Source organism: Tympanuchus pallidicinctus, unplaced genomic scaffold, assembly GCF_026119805.1.
Source record: "Tympanuchus pallidicinctus isolate F22 unplaced genomic scaffold, pur_lepc_1.0 scaffold22, whole genome shotgun sequence".
In the NCBI taxonomy this organism is placed as follows: domain Eukaryota; kingdom Metazoa; phylum Chordata; class Aves; order Galliformes; family Phasianidae; genus Tympanuchus; species Tympanuchus pallidicinctus.
The window spans coordinates 15,689,986-15,709,209 of record NW_026294739.1 but is presented as its reverse complement, the minus strand read 5'-3'; the positions used below and the strand labels follow the sequence as shown (position 1 = coordinate 15,709,209).

The following is a 19,224-nucleotide window of genomic DNA, read 5'->3' as shown; positions in this document are numbered from 1 at the left end:
AAAAAAAAGTCACTTTATGGTACTGTAGTCTTTAACCCAACTTAAACAAATGCACTGTGTGTGGTGTCTTCCACTGCATGGTAGGTAATGGTAATGCAGCACAGCTGGGTAAGGTCAGCTCCATTCTGTACCTGTAAACATTCAGCATAAGCAGCAGGCAAGACTGCATCAGTTCATAGATGCTTTCCCCCAAAAAAGACTTACCCGCCCCCAAGTGTGTGTTTTAGGCAAGGGACCAATATTCCACTCTTATTTGTTTGTGGTTAAAAAAACAGTCTAGAAATGTCTTACAAATAATACACTGAAACAATGCATGAGAAGACTTAGTCATGGCAATTTCATTGGAGCTTTATTGCCTCTGTTGGGAATGCGAGGGATTTAAGAAGTTACATTTGAACTTACAGAGATATGTAAATGATGGTTTCTTACTAAATATAATCTTGACATGAGTGTTTTGTATCAGGGCACTTCTAATTTTGTACATATTTAATGTATAAAAACAGATTATAAATGAGATGTTTACCTTTTTTTTTTTTTTCCTCATATTTGGCAAAATTAAATTGATCCATTAAGGGGAGATGATCAGATTGAGGACATTAGCACTTAAGAATTAAAGCAATCCAAGGAAGCAACTGTCTGCATTCTTAAAAAAAAACAGAACTAAAGGAACAAAAAAACCACATGGCCATATCTGAGCACTTTTCAGTACAAAATATTCTCTCACCAGGCATTTTGTCCTTAGAACAACACCCTGTTAAATCAGTGTTTTTTGAAAAACTCTTTAAGATGCCATCATAGCACAAATAACCTTTTTCTGCAACATAATTACTCAAAGTTTTATGTATTTCTTTATAATTACACAGTAATTATAAGCACATAGTACCAAACTGATGACAACACTATTTTGTTGAAAAGATTTTGCATTCAAAAGGAATATTCTTTAAAACAGCACAGCATTATGCCACTACCCCACGTCAGACTTCTTTTGAGGGACAAGTCTGTCCTGGGACAAAAACAGTTGGTTCTCATCCCAGACACAGCGTACGAACAAATCAACCTCAAACTGTACCAGAACCCTCAAGACAGAAAACAGCACGCATAGATACCTTGTAGAGCTTTTTCCACACACACCCCGCCCCTAATCTCAAGTCCCCGTTTATATTTACACAAAATTTAAAAAGGAAATAGTGAAAGCAGCAAAACACACATTTTTTGGCATAGCCAATTCCAGTAGCTGGAGAAAGTCTGCAATGGTTCTGCGGAACCGGATTCTGGAAATAAATGCACAGATGGGTTTGCAAAGGGCACTGCTGTGAGGGGAGCGAGCCTTGTGGTCAAACCTCACAGAACAGAAACAAACATTTTCAGCAATCTTATAGCCTTTTTTTTTTTTCCTCTCTTCTTTTTTTTTCCCCCTAAAATACTTTTAGCATCCGCACACAAGTGTTCTGCTGCTTACTGCAAGTACCAGTTACTATTTCAGAAGTGCGGCCTTACCGTGGGACTGCTCAGCACATGGACTCTCACCTCTGACCTTAATGGCAACTAAGGCTTCTGCTTTCCCGGAGCTTTGTATTTTCCACCTCGCTTTTACAGAGCAGAACTGATCTCAAGAGAACATCTCTTCCCCAGTAACAACTCGGCAGTAGATCATGTTTAGCACAACAGCAGGGCATGAGCTCTCTTGTAACGTTACAAATAAAGGATTGCATCCGATAACACCTGTTCTGAACAAAAGGAACTTGGTTTAATTAAACGCAGTAAGACAACGAGAAGTAGTGATGAACCAACAAAATAACTTAAGGAAACAAAGCCAGTGTAGTAGTTTATATCTGATCTGTGTCTGGACATGCTTTACACTTCATTTCTATATTTGGCAACCACAGTGAAATGCCCGTTTAAGGAAAGCTCAACAAAATAATGAAAAATCGGCGTCATCCATAGCGGCAGTACCTCTACATGATGAAGATTCAACTTGCTTCCCAGAGTAATGGTTTCAAAACCAGGTTTCATATCAAACTCACCATCTTCTCATTATAACAGGGCCGTTTGCTTCCTCACACCTCAAGCATGAAAGCTCCATGCCTGAATTTGAAATACTGTGTTGTGCTGCAAACGTTAAGACACAAATTCAGCATATTCAAGTTTTAGATTTCCACAGCAATGAGAAAGCTTTTGTGTGACAGAAGCACTTCAGAACTGCAACAAAATCCATTTCCTTAGATGACAACCTAAAGAATCTTAGAATCTACCCTTACACACACAGCTCATCTCACCAAAGGCCGTCTGTAACACCCAACACAGCTGCTGTAAGCACACAGGAGTTGTGTCCTACTTCAACTGTTCTCAGGGGCAGCTGATGTACAATCAAGTAATGCAGACAGGCACCCAGACAGCCCAGTATCAACAACCTGAAGCTTTCCTGGTTCTTTTGTAACTCTTATTACCAGACGCTCACACTCACTTAGACGATACCTGCAGTTTTCCAGAAAAGGGAAAAAAAAAATTTAATTAAAAAAGCAAAAATCAGACCCAGTACACTTAAATATATCACTCTTAAAGGAAGTGCTATCAAGACTGTCTTTGCAACTAGCCCCAAGTGTATATTTAAGGATTCCTTTAGAAACTCTTCTGATGTTGAGCTGTGTAATTCAGATGCCATACAACAGTCGTGTGATGATGACCAGCATTGTGCTTTATGCAAAACCAGAAACCTCAAAATCATTATAAAGCTGCTCGGACTTATGGGAGCTGAAACTTGGGCAGTCCAGAAACAAAATCATCATCCATGATGAAATCCACAATGTTGGAATTTTAACGGGCAGCAGTGGTCCAGACTAGAAGAAAAGCCCAAACCACCAGTAGAAGGATGAATTACGATATGGTCCATGATGTATCCTTAAAGGTTTGTCTCAACCCTCAGCCACATTGTGAGGATTGATCTTCAGTTCAGTCCAGCCAGCAGAAATTGACTGTGCAATTTTCCATTTCAGGTATTTGTACAGACTATGTACACTCTATAAGGGTCCTTTAGTGCTACACTGTTGTACTTTTTGTCCCAGCAATTTGAGGGCGTGCAAATTCCACAAAGTCATCAATAAGAACTGGCCATGCCCCTAAACGAAAAAAAAAGAAGAAGAAAAAAGGAGGACCAAAGCATAAGAAATCAGTTTGACGCAGGCTTTCTTTCTTTTAAAGCTTTGGATCTGAAGAATTTATTTACATTCCAGTCTTAAATAGTTTCACGCAAAAAAAATATTATTTGGCTTCCTTGCTTGAAATGTAAACGCTGGTTACAGATTTCTGCCTTCCTTAGACCCTGCTGATAGAAATCCCCCTCAAGAGTGATAACTGCCTTAATCCTCCTGGGCAAACTAAAAGTTCCTGCTTAAAACTGTCTGTTGTGGGGACAGCAACTCCAACGTGATGATCCAGGGTGGCAGGAGCTGCTTGCAAACCCCTGGGCACTGCATGGGGCAGCCCATGCTGTAAGCTGCAGCCAGCACATGCAGCTCACCCTGTGATTTTGCAGGAATGAAAAGCACACCTGTTAGAATCAGCGCATGGGGCCGTACCCAAAGCCAACAAAACGCACTGTGATGGCCTAGAAACTGGTATTACACTGCCATGGCACTACATTTCCATACTCCTTATCATGAGGTAGTTAAAATGCACATCAACATCTAGCATGTTACAGGTAGTGATATCTAAAGAGCTGCCACCACCACTCCTGTGCACCACAGTCCCATAAAGGTTAAAGTAAAGGTGGGTGCTTGAGCTCCTGCCCTGGAAATATTTTTACTCCAAATAACTAGAACATGTTTTTCTGCCTTTAGCTTTCCAAAACCACACTGACTTATAGTTGGCAGCAGCCAGTTTGCTTAATGAAAAGGGAATGAGAAGTGTCCAAAGTTATTCAAGTTGTAGAAGTTTGCTCCCCACTGCTCTGAAAGTACAAGAAGTTCAGTTTCCTCCACTCAGTGACTGATCTGCCACCAAGGACTGATGGTAATTAGCAGTTTTTGGCTGCAGATGGATTGAAAGAGGAAAGATCAATACAAAAGTTTACAAGAAACACATGGTGCAGGAATAACTTCTGTTCAGTGACTGCTGCATTGCAGCCAGCTTCACATTATTACGTCTGATCTTGATGCAAACCAAAATAATCAAACTTTGAATGTATTCTAGGCTAAGAAATGCATTATCTACAAGGAAATGCACAGCCCACCCAATCCGTTACTTGGTTGAAGATGCCAAAAAATGCACTGGCAGAGAACCCATGTTTTAAAATGGACAGATGAAGGGCTGTCCTCGAGAGCAAATCAACATCTGAGCTAAGAAGGAAAAAATAAACCAAGTTTAAGAAAACATCAGCATTTCTTTTTTTGAAGCTGCAGTAAACAGATGATAACAACATGCATTAGGCAGCTCTAACTGGACTTTAGATCACCAGTGATCTTCTAATTCCACTGCTGTTAGACAGCTGTGTCAAAGCAGACACACAGAAATAAGTGTAACATAAGACAGAAGTTAATGAAAGAAAATAGAAATTGTTACCTTCCTCATCATAGTTTGACATATCATCTGCTATCATTGTACTAAAGTCTAGAAGGAGGTTCCAGGTATCCTTAGGTATTGATCTTTTATGATGCTCCTGTTTGTAGGGATGGAAAATTTACACACACACACAAAAAAAAACACATTAAAAATCTGTACACAGAACCTTTTTTACTCTCCCAGAACATAACTCCCCTGCATGCACTATGAAGCGCAGTAGCTGGGGTCTGTGTCAGAACAGCCCATTGCATCAACAACAGAAACACATTTATCTTCCACGTTTGGAAATTACTGCAGTCCAGTTTTTGTAAAGGTTTAAACTTACCAACAAAAATTTGTTCCACAAGTCTAGAAATTTAAATCTTCCATTAAGTACTAAATTCCAGTAGGCAATGGCCATTTCTAAATCTGTAATATTAAAATATATTACTCTTAGACACATGCACTTCAATACATCACCTCAACAGGCATCTCAACTAAGATGAACTGCACAGTCATGAAGGTTCAAAGATGAATCTAATGCAAACATACCCATGGATCTTCTATGGAAGAGAGTCATACATGGAACTGTCATACAAATACGGTACAGATTTCAATGCTGCCACTCCAACATAGGACTGAAAACTGCACACATTTGTGTTTAACACATCCAGAACACAAGGCTATTTCAAATGCTTTTTGCTGCCTGGCTGTACCTTAGGGACAATTCGGTGAAATATCTGTCTCAGAAATTAAATAAATGCAGTATTTCAGAGTATGAGTGGGTTTGTTTTACTTACATATAAATACAATCTACGTTCAATTGCCTTTTCATGGTTTCATTTTCAGAGCGTCACCGTTAGCGGTGCTGGCTCTGTAACATGGCTTTATTGAGTGCTCGTTTCTGCAGTCAGATTTCTCTTTGAAAAACTGTTTGATACCAAAGTCTCAATTTGTGCATTTCAGCATCCTCTGAAGTTCTCACTGGTTTTGAATCCGTTTCTCAGAGCGACTGAGAAAGCCGACAAGCATTCAGGAACAGCAACAACGCGCTGCCTACCGGGCAACTGCACGCTGCTGCCAGCAGTGGGCGCTGCGAGCGCACAGCAGTGAGACGCACTGCCGCACCTGGCAGGGCTGGGCAGCCTCGCTGGGATTTGCAGAAGGCCGAACTGACACACTGCCCTGTTTGTTGGACACGCAGTGCTGAGTTGCTTAAATAAGAAGCGTGACAGCCCCGCACTGCTACCTATCGCGATCTCCTCTACCAGGAATTAATGAGGATCTCTGCTGTGTGTAACAAAACACTGATCTTAACTGCATTCAGTATCCATGTGGTTATTAAAATAACTACAGAATGCTGCCTAAGAGACCCTGCCTGTCACAGGAGCTCTTAGAGCTTTTTGCAGCACATCTTATCTCTTCTAATATAAACAGTCCTCCTGTGGGAGAGGAGAGAAGAGGCACATGAGCAGCTGCACCTCCGGACAAAGCAATAAGCCACAGCTCGATCCAGAAGCAAAACAAAAACCACCCCCTTCTCTCCCGACCCCCAACTACTTCACAACCAAGCAAACAGGGAGGCGGACCTCAGAGCTAAAAGCAACAGCAAGCAAAACAGAGAATGAACTCTCTGCATTGCTGCAGGGCAAACAGAAGGTGTCTGGGAGAGCTCCTGAACTGCTGACATCTTTGATATTAAGAGTTTATGCGTTAAAAGTTAATGTATAACCACATTATAAAGCTTTCTGACCAAAGTAATGAATAAAATCTGCAGAGCATTTTCCATCAGCTGCATGGGGTATGATCCCACACTAAAGGCTTCAGCCATGGGGCTCAAGGAGCAGATACAAATTAAGCAGAAGTCCAAACAGTCACTGAATACATTCTACCTGAGAGTGACAGCACATGAGGCGAGCAATGTCTGCCTTTAGCAGAAGATTTGACTACAAAACCAAGCAATTTAGCCTTCAGTTAAAGCAGGCTGGTCAGGGACATCTTTCATTACAGACAAAAACACATTTACTGCTAAGAAGGAACCTGCTGGGCTCTCAGTACTGTATTTCCTCTCAACAGTACAACACTTAAGGTAAGAAGTTGATGGCCACAGCGCCCAGAAATACTGGTTATAGCCAACACCTCCGCACGTACACAGATGTGCATTCTGGTTGGCTAACATTACTGCTGGAAAGATAATTTTGTCCCTTTCTTTTTGCAGTTTGGAGGAGACAGATTTGCAGTCTACTCATTTACTCAGGTCTGTGTTCTGTGTTGGGCTTTTTCCCCCCAAACGACTTTTACTAAGCTATCTTTCTACTTCACCACTTATGTAATGAAAAAAACAACGCTGCCTGGTCAGTTCATTCATTGAACAGAGGAAAGGTGGTAGGGAAGCACCAAGGGCACAGCAGCACCAAAGGCACCAAGCCCAGGACGCAGAGATCTACTTGCACTATGCAAATTCTACTTTGCAAAGATATTTGCATGCATTTTGGCATCACAGGAGACTCCACACAAGTGCATTTATATGGAAATCAGTTTTACAGGTTAAGTTTACTCTATAAGTGAAAACTGAATTACTTTGTTTAGTGCTGCAAATTCTAAATGATGTAATTATGACTTTAATGTGAGATCACACTCCTTTGTGCTCACTGAGAATTCCACATACTCCATGAGAGAATAAACCCTCTCGTATAATTTTGTAGTCTATATTAATTATGCAGATATTTCTATCAGCTCAAAGATCTGACACTGACATCCATCTTTCACATAATGAGCTGCACTTCATCCCAAAGGTGGTTAGCATTCAGCCTCACTGAATCACAGCACTGCTTTCATCAGTCATCCCACATTCCATGCACAAACATTTATGATTAAGAATACATACCTAAACCTTTCTGTCCTGGATTCTTTGCAAAGTTGAAAGTAAACTGATAAAAATCCTTAAATCTTCCCGGCTCTTTTAACTCTTGTTCCATTTTAGGAATCTGAGCCTTTAGTTTTTCTATGCTGTCACACCTGCATTTCAAAAAGCACACTTGTGTATTATTGATTTTGCTATAACATAAGAGATACAATGTTAAGAGTCTTTTATAACATCACTGTGGAATACAGTTATCAAAACAAAAATCAAGAAGCCTGATTTATCTAATCACTGGTCTGTGATTAGAGCACTATTTCATTCCTTAGTTGTTAATTCTTCACACTGCCCACTGCACATGATAATCCACAAGATGTGATAAAGATTACTGCATTCACACCATGCAGAGAAAACTCAGGTACGCTGCACTGCTGGCCAATGCCCTTGCTTTCCCTATGTAAGTAACTGTGGCAGCCACATCACACAACCAAGGCAAGGAGCACTCCTTAATGTCCCCTTTCTCTCCTGGTCACTAAGCTGCCAGTGCTCAGACACCAGATGCATTTCTACAGAGGCAGACAAGTGGTGCCAGACTCTGAAAACCCCTGAAGTCAAAGAGGACAACGCAACCCTGAATGCTTCAGAAGAGGACTGTGCCATCCAGCGTTGGCCCTGGGTCACACTCAGCACCCAACACTGCACACTTACCCTAGCTCAGTCATTCCATCCATGAATTCCAGCTTTGAAAATTCACACTGCGTTGCAGCTCGGAACTTCCATGCAATGATGAGTACAGTAATGCTGGCTGGGTCAAGGGCTAGATCATCACAAAACTGCTGTATACCATCTATACCAATTTTATTTTCATCTTGAGGATCTTCAGGATATAGAAATAAGTGTCAGAAAATACAGAGACTTTTGAAACAGTTCATTTACTCAACAAGGGTCTAAGAAGAGCAAACGTTTTCAAGGTTGCCAAGATACGCTCTTAGAAGGAAACATTTTAAAAGCAAGGTTAGTTTCTTATTTTCAACGCTGAATCCTTAACATTTGAGGAAGTTTCAACAATAGAGCTTCCCATACAACAAAGCTCATTTGATTTCATTGAGAGACAAAAGCACCACATACATTTGGTTTCTGCAGATGACACTGACTCATCCCAGAGAGAGAACAGCAGTCCTTCCCCACCAGTGCCTCAATCATTGGTGTCTTTGGGAACTATCATAACCAATTCCGCAGTGCCCATTCATAAGCTGTTCTGAAACAATTACCAAACCTCCCCATACTGTACCAAGCATTATGCATCCTCTGGCATCACCACCATGCATGAGATTGGCCAAGGTAACCTCCAAGAGGAGAGTCACACTGCCCCGTTACGACTGCAGGTCAGCCACGCACACTCCTCTGTCCATGAAGGACCCAATATCTGGTCTGGAGATGAGATGCTCACATTTCAAGTGCACTAACAAAAAATCTACTGATGCAAGCTGACAAAGACTTGAGGGAAACTGAGGTGTTTGGATTATGCACACACACGAAAACTGACAGAAAATGTAGCAGCAGTCAGTTATAGCTCTCCTAAGTGTTCCACTGTTTTGAATTCACCTTAATACTTTGGTGGGATACTACCAGCTGAACACTGTCTGTATAACATTAAAAAAAAACCACTATTTTCTGCTCTGTTTGTAACACTGATAGAAGTCAAAAGCTGATAAAATTTAAAGGTAGAATCTGTCAGTGGTCATTGGTACGCAGTCTTTCTCTATGCCAGGAATGAGACCCGAGCAATACGTGTCCCCAGAAGGAATAAATCCACGTTAACCACTGCAGGTACTCACTGAACACACAGTTCCAGATGCTCTCCTTGTACACACGGATATACATTCAGGGTACATAAAGCAACTTCATGTCATCTTTGCAAAGCAGGAACCACACGTACTTCCCTTCCAACTTACACACCACAATTAATAACACACAGTGAGGAATGAGGCACTCACCTTTGTATCTGTTATATAGTTGTTCTAACTTCTTTCTGTCCAGTGATCCTTTAACACTCTCTCGTATATAAAGTTCGGGATTTTGGAAGAAGTTGTCTGTTGCAACGTCCAGCTTCCAGTCATTCTGGGACAGACAACTCACTGCTGTCTTTTCACTCGATTGTGTGAAGACCATGAACTGACGCACTTTATCCTTCTGCGATGATTTCAACTTGTTCTAGCAAAAAGAGACAACACAGAAGCTAGAAATGTTTGAACAGAAGAAAACATCAGTACCATTCATTCACTGCCCATCAGAATTTTGCCCAGCAGTGAGACTGACTGACTTAGAGATTTCATTTCGCATGCTATCAGTTTGCTAAGCATCCCGGTACAGTCAGACTGAAGGACGTGCTGGAGCAGCAGGGCTGCGTTCTTACTGCAGTGTGTACAATAGTTCAGGGCACCAAAGCATATTTTTAACAGCATATATTCAGACTTACCTGTCTTCTAGGTAATTTACATTGGAACACATCTGTGTTTAAACATTATAGAAACCATACTGGCAAAGAAATGAAAGAAGTTAAAGACGGGTGTTCTTCTGCACACCAGGGCACAGCAAACTCCCATCCAGCTGTAAGCAGGGACATGTTTCTGTTTAAACCAATTCATATAAATACACACAGTATTTCCAAGAGGGGAGTTAAACAAAGCCAAGGGCTGATGGCGAGAAAGCAACCTTGCAGCTCTTGCACTAAAGCCAATTTCAGTCCTGAAGTTCACAACACATTCAAAGCAGAAAGACCCCTAATGAGCAAGGTTTGAATTCTCAAGCCAGGACTGCATGTCCTACTCTGCACACGCACACAGATCACATTATGCTCTGTGCAGATTTATATCTTCCTTTCATTATTGTAATTCCCCAGTGCAAGACTTCTTCTCAGGAGAAAAGGTTAAAAAAAGAGGGAAAAACTGCACCCCAGAAGCTATGAACTCTCAGCCACAGCAGGAATGCTTTCGGAGAAGAGAGAGCTGGAGCTCGAAGAGCCATCAGCCCCCAGTCACACCACCACTGGAAGACATGAACTCCAGCTTGAGAGCATAGACGATAAGCTCACAATCAAGTGTTTTCTGCCTGATGACAGTGAATAGCAGTGCTGCTATTCATTAGAGTAGTTAAGGCATCAGCTTTAGAGTAAAACTATTGCCAAAAACACCTTTTCTAATAAATAAATGCCCACACAATATGCTAAAAAGACTAATAGTGTCTCCTAAAAAAAAAAAAAACCAAAACAAAAACTAGAAAACACAAGAAATGCGTTCCCAAACCAAAGCATCCCTGTGCCTACAATGCTTGTCTGAAGCTCCAGCCCATGTTCTGCACACTGCAACACACCGTCAGACTGCACTCCTTGTGACACCGCAGTGCTCCTTCCTGTCAGATTCCACGCAGCCCTTTGGGCACACGCTGTGGCTGGAGCTCAGATCCTCAGGCACAGCACTGACCTCACAGCACCCCCCAGTCCACAGCCCAAACTGCACGACCAACACAATGCTGCTGATGAGCCCCACGCGATGACTTTTGGGCATGATGAATGGATCCTTAGTCGCAGTATTTAAAATGTACTGTAAATTCAGGCAGATGAAAATGAACCATGAATACAATCCCAAATGAAGATCAAACCATCTCAGGGCTGCTGCCCATACCAATTAGCAGCTTCCCCACACGAGCTCCACACAGCCAGCCTGCTGCAGCCCTGCACTACGGGCTTCCTTTCTTTTGAGAAAGCTGATGCCTTTAATCACTAGCTTTCTTCGCTTTTTTTTCCTTTGGATATGCACACATAACTACAGACAGCACCACTATTCTGTACCACGTGCAGAAAGCAGCTTTGTTCTGCCCCGCTCCTGCAGGGATAAACCAGGGACAGCAGAAAGGTTGGAGTCGCTCTGCCAAAGCTCAGCACAAACACAGCTCCACAAAGGCCAACATGAGAAGGAAGACTGGATCAAACCTGTTCTGCAATACTGACCAAAACCTATTTATACACAAAATCTTCCCATGCCCGGGGTTCCCTAAGTGACAGTAACACCACAGAGCTGTTCTAAAAAGAACACGGAATGAACCGAGCAGCTAACAACACAACAGCACACAGCATGTCCTAATATTTTAAGATGCAATAAATCACACTTTGCAGACGTTGCTCTTTTTCTGGAATAGCTATTTTTACAGGCCAAACAGGCGTTGACTTTTGGTGAAGCCCCCAAGCCCCTGCCATGTGCTGAGTGCTTCCCCAGCAGCCCACCAGCACGGGTGAGATGCTCACATCCCAGTGACAGGACAGCTATTGGAAGCCTTCTGCAGGACACCAAGAGATGGAATTACCGCTGAGTTTTTATTACCCCATTACAGCTCTTCTTTCATCACCAAAACCCCACACTTTGGGTGGGAATGTGTCTCCAGCCGCCTGCATCTCTCAGGGCTATTTCCAGAAGCCGAGTTCTGACGGTATGCCTGCGTGAAATGAGCAGGACAGAAGCCACAGGCACCGATAACCCTCGTTCTGGCAGTCATCAGGAACAAATATCTCACACAGCAGTTGTTCATACTCTAATGCAATGCAGTGCACTCAGGATATCTCAACTTTAATACCAATTAAAAGGGAAGACGTTTTCACTTAACAGATATGTTTCTTGCTAAAGCAGGCAAGCAAAAGCCAACAGAAAACAAACACAATACATCTACTGTCTCACCCCTTGGGGTAAGGCTGGAGGAAGGATTCAGCTTAGCCAGCCTGCCAACACCTTTATGGTACCATGCTGCTTAGTACAACAAGGATGTCACTGTGACACGAGCTCCCTCCATCCCGGGCAGTCCAAATCAAATGCTAGCCCTGATCTGCCAGCCCTGATTACACGGTTCCTTTCCTCGTCTCCAGCACTCTGTTTGCAGACACCTCAGCTGGAGCACACAGAGCACACGCCATGAGGGCTCCTGGGAAACAACACCAGCCCATCACACAGCACTGGGCCCGCAGAGCCCTGAGATTCCTGTAAATCGCTCTTCTGGGACTTTGCTCAAAAGCTTTACATGGCTGCCAGACAAGCAGTGTGCAGCCAGGCTGAGGTGTCCCTGCCCCACACCCCGGAAAAGCATTCAGTCCCCATAAGTAACAAGGCCTGCCTCGTGCCCCCCGCCCCAGCTGCTGCTGGCAGTGCCCCTCACTGCTTCTCCCAAGCAGCAGGAATGTGAGTGATGCGACATCTGCGCTTTTGTTTCAGCCTGGACTCAAAGAAAAGCCTGTTAGGTTCTCATGCACGTGACAGGTAAAAGCCTTGTCTAAAATAGCATCAATCTCCACAAAGCCCAGGCTTCTCCCCTAACTGCATTTCAACCCCCAGCACTGTGCTGGGCTGTGGGAAGCACCCGAGCACTTTCAGAGGACACCAGCGGTGTCGGCTCAAGCAGTGAACAACTTCAGTCCACACCGAGAAGAACATGTTAGCGCACGCAAGGCCTTGCAGCCAGGGCTGCCACTTCTGGCGTCTCGGTGCACTAATGACATTACTGGTCAAGGGAATATTCCTCCATCCTGCATCTGAATCACAGAATCACTCCACACTGCGCTGAATCCATCAAAGGGACACCTGGGATGCCTGCAAATAACCTGTTTACTGCCTGCAAATCCAAGGCTAAAGATTACAAGGCAAAACTGTGAGTATTTTAGCTTGTTTGATAAGGAAACAAAGGTTAATTACAACTTATTTCTGCCACAAGACTTTGAACACACTAAATTGCACTTTAATCCACCAACTGCAATGACATACGTACACTGCAAAAACACATTAAATCCAAGTTAACAACATAAACAATTAAAGCAAATAACCACACTTTGCTTAACACGCACAAACGTGGCCATCCATTACATTTTACTGTCTACAGCAGCATGTTCCCACAGAAAGGCCATGGAAAGAAGGCCAGCACGGATCTTTACGCTGCTATCTCCACACTGATGTGGAATCCACTTGCCTGCAGTGGAACAAAAGCAACCAACACGTACAAGGCCTGTCAGCATATCAAACCCAGGGGGAAAATCACAAGCAGCACAATTAAGTTGTGTTTTACACCCTCTGAATTTCTTTCAGTGGATAAAATAATTGTAGAACTTGCACACAGGCAGAAAGTATTAAACAGAAGAGCAACACAGAGCTATCCAGAAGCACACAGCACTTACGGTAGTGCTTTAAGGTAATTCATGATCACAGAACGATTGGAAGGGACCTCAGAAGATCCCCTCAGCCAATTGCCCTGCCAGAGCACAAACACCTGGATGAGGTCACACAGGATCACGTCCAGGCAGGTTTTGAATGCCTCCAGAGAAGACCTCAGGGCAGCCTGTCCCAGGGCTCTGTTACCCTCAGATAACCTAAAGGTAAAGGAAACACCCCAAATCAGGGCTTTTCCAATGCTATTCTGAAGAGGAAAAAAAAAGGCACAAAATACAGCTGTCAGCTGTTCAGCATTCTTAACCCCTGACCAGGTTAGAAGCTCTGTTCAGCCACCAGAAGCTACTTTCATACCTTCTATTTGCACTAGTACCACAAAACATGAGTTAAATATCAAGAGCTACGTAATGAATTTCACACCTTGCTCTCAGAGCAGTCCGTATTCCCCTGTAATATTTCCATGGCTCTCGTTAGAAGAGAACCTACACCTAAGTTCAAAGGGTTCTCCGTGAGCTGGGAGAGGAAACAAGCTCATGCACCATCTTGTCTGCTGCTCAGTCCTACACACAGTGCCAAGAATCCACGAGCTTCACTACAGAACCAAAAGGCAACGTTTCATACCAACAAACTGCCATAGACATGAATATATACCATAAAAAAGAGCCCAGCTGAACAGCTCACCGAGTTAGACACTGCATAACAATGTGATGAAGTACAACAACATTATAGGAGACAACGTCAGATGTTTAAAATTTGGTATTACAAGAGCTTTGACTTCCTGTCACCTGAAGTTCATAATGAAAAATAAGTATTTAACAAATTATGTATTCATCAGCACAGAACTATTCTTCAGAGAGGACAAACTGGACCGTACAAAAGATACTATAAACAGAGTTAAGGCTAGTGCCTGCCTCCAGATAGACATACAGACACTGACGTGCTTACCTTGTGTATCATACACAGCTCTAAACACATTCAAACATTCAGAATAGCAATGTTAGCAGCTCTCCTTAAGGAAGATGGAGAGCACAACAGATCCACTTGCTGCTAGCAGCCCTGTCCTGATGTACAGCTCTTTGCTTGTGACCCGTGAACTGAAGCAGTAATAAAAGGAGACCACTGCCACCACAGGTGGTGCCCAGCTCAAATTTAAATGGAGGCAGATTGCTCACAGCCACAGCTGGGGCAGCACACCCGACTGCCACACAGCTGAACACCTCTTCTGAAGTTAACTACCAGGCTGCCATGAGGGCTCTCTTCCACCTAGTGGACAAAGACACCACGATGCCACAAAACTTCTGCCCTAAAAGCAGTGGCTGCAGCACACCAGCAAGGCTCAGGGCCAGGAGCACCCGAGGCAGTGCTGCCAGATGAGCAGAAGTCACAGGGAGCCGTGCTGCAGAGGGGGCTGTGTTGGATGAGCAGCCCAGCCCCAGAAACCACACTGAGCCACTGGACAGACAAGCCGGAGCAGCAGCGCACAGTGGTGGTAAACTGGGATGTTACACCTTGTGCTTTTGGGAAAGGTTTCAGATGTCTGAGAAGAAGTCTCCATGCTTTTCCTGTAGCTATCAAGTGTAGGTGCAGAGCCCTACACCTGGGCACCAGACTCAATCTGCACCTCTATTTGCAACTTACAAAAGCTGCTGCCTGTCATTTAACCCCATTGCAGTGTGCAGGTCACCCTTTCACCTGGCTGGAGTCAACAAGCACAGCACGAGGCGTACCTGTTTGCAATGCCCAACAGCTGTGCTTGGGGCCACAACTGTAGTGCTCAGCTACACGCTGCAGAACAACACCAAACAGACAGGGGATGTCTGATGGGAGGAGTATTCCTGCTGCTGCTTCAAGTAGGCACTTCCAAGGCTACACAGACAGAACTTCTCACTATTTCTCATGAAAATATGTTCTTCAGCAGAACAGGCCTGTTATTATATTGCCATAATGTTTCTGTAACTTTGCCACTTACAACAGCATTGTTCAATTTCTAACCACACAGCCAACCAAGAATAAATGAATACCCAGCTGGAATCCTGTGCATACATTCTGCATGCCTACACTGGGTAATGCCGTCAGCTCTATAAGATTTTTAGGGGAAAAAAAGTCTTTATGAAAGTAGTGTAACATCACCAGATAAGTGTTATTTGAGACAGTCCCAGGAACTGCAGAACTACCACAGGACACCTTTACAGACTGAACTTCAACCAAACTTCAGTTCCAAGTTCCCATTAAAAAAAAAAAATCTAGATAAAACTTCCAATTAGAAGTTATACTGGTAACACAGCGACAAGTTTATTAGAGGTCTATGTACCACACCACTAATTTAAATCCTGGTCAACCAAGTTTTTATGCCAAGAGAACTCCAACAGCTAGCGGAGTCCCTTTTATTTTTCATTTTTTCTAATTTGCTTTTAAAACAGGAAAATACAAACTGCAGCATCAGGTGCCCTTGTGCCAGTAAGTACCAATAAATGTGCCCAGAGCTTCTCCCCTCTCTTCCCTAAGACAACGCAGCTCCAATATCTACAAGGAGATAAGTTGCAGTGCTCCAGCCGTGCAGATGCAGCTAAAGCCGTACAACCTCTGTACACACAAACGGCCTTAAAGCACGGCCATAATGTCTTCTCTTGGGGGACTGCACTGCACGCGAGAACCAATGCAGACCCGCAGGCCTTCTTACTTAAGGATAGGGAACATCATCATCTCTACTTTAAGCAAACAAATCGACGATTTTTGTTCCAATCGCTGCAGTTTCCCTCCAGAGCGGAAGGGACAAAGTCAGTCCGCGCGTGAGCCTGCAGCAAACCCCGAGCTATCAGGAGAAAAACAATGCGGAGAAAATGCGGGATAGGTCGGTGCTCGCTCGGGGCGCTCACACGAGCGGGAGCCGCACAAAGCGGGCAGCCCCAAAGTCCGCAACGCGCCCCGGCTCGGCACAGCCGCGCTCCCACCGCGCCGCGCGCCTCTCGCCGCCCCGCTCCTGGCGGAGCCCCGCTCGTCCCGTCCCCGCCGGCCCGCTCCGCTCCCCGCGCCCGGCCCGAGCCGCCGCCCGGCATTCCCGCGGCCCTCCGCCCGCAGGAAGGCGCCGGACCCGGCCCGAAAAGCGCGGGCGAGCCGCCCCGGGTCGAGCCGAGGCCCGGAGGACCTCGCGGGCCGCCCCCCGGTACCGGCCTCCCGCCTCCCCTCCGCGGTCCCGCCGAGGGCGGCCCAGCCCGGCCCCGCGCGGCTCCCGGGCGGCCGGCCGGCCCGCCACGACCAGGCCCCGGCGGCCCCTACCGCTGCGGCGCAGCCGCGGTCCGCCGGCCCCGAGCCGAGAGGCGGGCTCGGAGGACACTCACCATGGTGAGGGCTGTGCGGGGCTGCTTCCCTCGCCGTTCGGGAGGGCGCTGAGGGCGGCGGCGGCGGTCAACGTCTTCCTCCGGCGGCGGCGGCTCCGGCTCCTCGCGGGCCCTTCCGCCGCCTCGCGCTCATGCGCAGTGCGCCGCATCCCCCGTGCCCGGGGCCGGCGCTGCGGCAAGCGGCCGGGCCGCTTCGGGGATGCCGGGACGGGGCGGAGAGCAGAGACGGCCCGGGGAGAGGCGGGGGGGGGGGGGTTCCGCAGGCGGCCGAGAGGCGGGAGCCGCCCCGGGGATGGCGGAAAAGGGAGCAGAGAGCCCCGGGGCTGCGGCGGGCCGGGCTTCCCGCGCGGCCGTTCTCCCGAGGGGAAGCTCCGGGTTTGCTTAACAGCAGAATTAAAGTACGCCGCGATGTCTCTCCGGTATCGGCGCCTCTTCCTTCTGCTCGTGGCCGTGCCCCGCGGTAGCCCTCACCGTGTGCGCTTTAAATGTAAGAAGAGCTGAGATAGGAAATGCAGCCCAATGCGAGCGGCGTCTTCAACGAGCTCTCGTTGGTAGACGCGCGGCGATCTCACCCGCACGTGGGGAAGGCGACGTCTCGGGGCAGCGGAGTCACAGGTGTTAGAAACGGCCGTAATCCATCGCTTCTCCTCGTGCAAGAGCCCTCTGCAAGAAGCTGGGGCTGCTGCATACTGCTGCACAGTGCTGGCTGTGAGGGCTCAGCTGCTTCTGCAGCAGCACAGGTGTAGGAGCAAAAGCAGGTGCAAGGCTTAAATCAGCTTGTTTCAGTATCCCCTATATTGGTAGGGAGTGCTGGGTTGGTTGTTTTTTTTTTCCCCTAGGAAATCTTGTTCTATTCCTTATAGGCTTCATGTCCAGCAAATCACTTTTCATGTATTTCATTCATTAATGAGGAGTGAAAGTAGTATTCGGAGAAGCAGGCCTGTCCTGGGACATCCTATGGTCTGAAACGGTAAAACTAAGGATTGAAATGATAATAGAGATACGAACTGTGTGAATTCAGCTAACCACAGAGACAACAGTTGCCTGGGTATCTTAAATCCTTCTGAAAAACTTATTTTTAAAAGCAAGAATGGCTACAAAGTGGCCAGTACAAACAAGTCACCACACCCGTCAAGATCACATCAAGTGCAGCTGGAGAAACAAAGGTGTTTCAGGAGTTAGCTAATTGCCATCATGCTGTGTAACATGCTGTGACAGCCCTCCCGCAACCCGAAGAGGTTAGATCTTCTGGAGAGTTACTGCAGTGTGTAACAGGAATCTGAGAGATGAGCTGTGATTGCGGTGGGTTCCTCCACACAGAGATGGGATTTCTATCTGCCTTGTTTTTCTTGAGCATCTATTATTACTCTTGCTGGTTTTCATTGTTGCAGGATCTCCTGGTGTCTGGTTGGGGTTGTTTTTTGTGTTTGTTTGGGTTTTTTTTTTCCTTTGGGGGAAATGATACATCTCTTTTTTTCCTCTGAAACTTCAATGCTTTGTAAAAGAAGAGGCACCACAAGGAGTATTTGTATGTATTCAGGACATGTTGTCTAAACCAGGGTTGTTACATACCCTACTTTAGTACAGCTCCATCCAACATGGCACAGGAAGTTAGGGCAGGGATAAACAACTCTGCTGCCTGTAATCATGACGTAAGCATTCAGTGATACAGAATAATAATAATAATAAATATTGACTGTGTAATCTGCAGGCAGCACAATCAGTGACCACACTAACACGGTGACTTGTCTAATTCATAGCAAGGTAAAGCTGACTCTATTTTGTAGTAATTCAATGATGTTTTATCTCATATGAACACGAAAGACAACTGTTCTGTTGGTTTTGTTTTTTTTAAATCTCACTGTGCTTGGCTAATGCAGAATTCTGAATGTAACACTGTTCTGTTTTACACTGACTGATGTGAACCGTCTTCTTGAGCAGACAGAGAAGTAATTCTCATGTTAAGTCAAAGCAGAACCATTTAGTGTAATCCCTTTGCTGAGAACTTCCACTTACAGCACTCTCTAAAGAATAAGCCCAAAGGTTCATGAAGGATAAAAAAGCACTGGAACAGCCTGGCCTAGAAATGTCCTTCTAACCCCTTCCCCCCCCCCCAATTCTTCTCAGCTACTTTATGCTCTAGAAAGTGAAACCACCAATTCTTACACTGGTGGAATAGTCTTCAAGCTATGACTATGGCCCTTTTCCTGCAAATACCAACCATGTTTAACCAAGAGAACAAAGTCCCACAAACTACCTTGCACAAGGAGATTCACTGCTATCCCAA

The 19,224-nt window shown here is 45.2% G+C and overlaps 1 protein-coding gene across 1 annotated transcript; it reads right to left on the bottom strand.

The window, feature by feature from the left end:
* Positions 1 to 323: 323 nt before the first annotated feature.
* DCUN1D1 (defective in cullin neddylation 1 domain containing 1) lies at positions 324 to 17,077 on the bottom strand. Its single transcript, XM_052685558.1, has 7 exons — positions 16,938 to 17,077; positions 9,394 to 9,610; positions 8,105 to 8,273; positions 7,424 to 7,554; positions 4,883 to 4,965; positions 4,558 to 4,654; positions 324 to 3,116 (listed from the first exon to the last, which is right to left on the bottom strand). Exons 1-7 carry the CDS (start codon positions 16,938 to 16,940, stop codon positions 3,037 to 3,039), a joined length of 780 nt encoding a protein of 259 aa, XP_052541518.1. The 5' UTR covers positions 16,941 to 17,077; the 3' UTR covers positions 324 to 3,036.
* Positions 17,078 to 19,224: the final 2,147 nt, after the last annotated feature.

Coding starts and splice junctions, on each gene's coding strand:
- DCUN1D1 (XM_052685558.1), bottom strand. Junction 4,966..7,423: donor TCCAGGACAGAAAGGTTTAG/GTATGTATTCTT, acceptor TTAATATTACAG/ATTTAGAAATGGCCATTGCC. Junction 3,117..4,557: donor GTCAAACTATGATGAGGAAG/GTAACAATTTCT, acceptor TTTTTCGTTTAG/GGGCATGGCCAGTTCTTATT.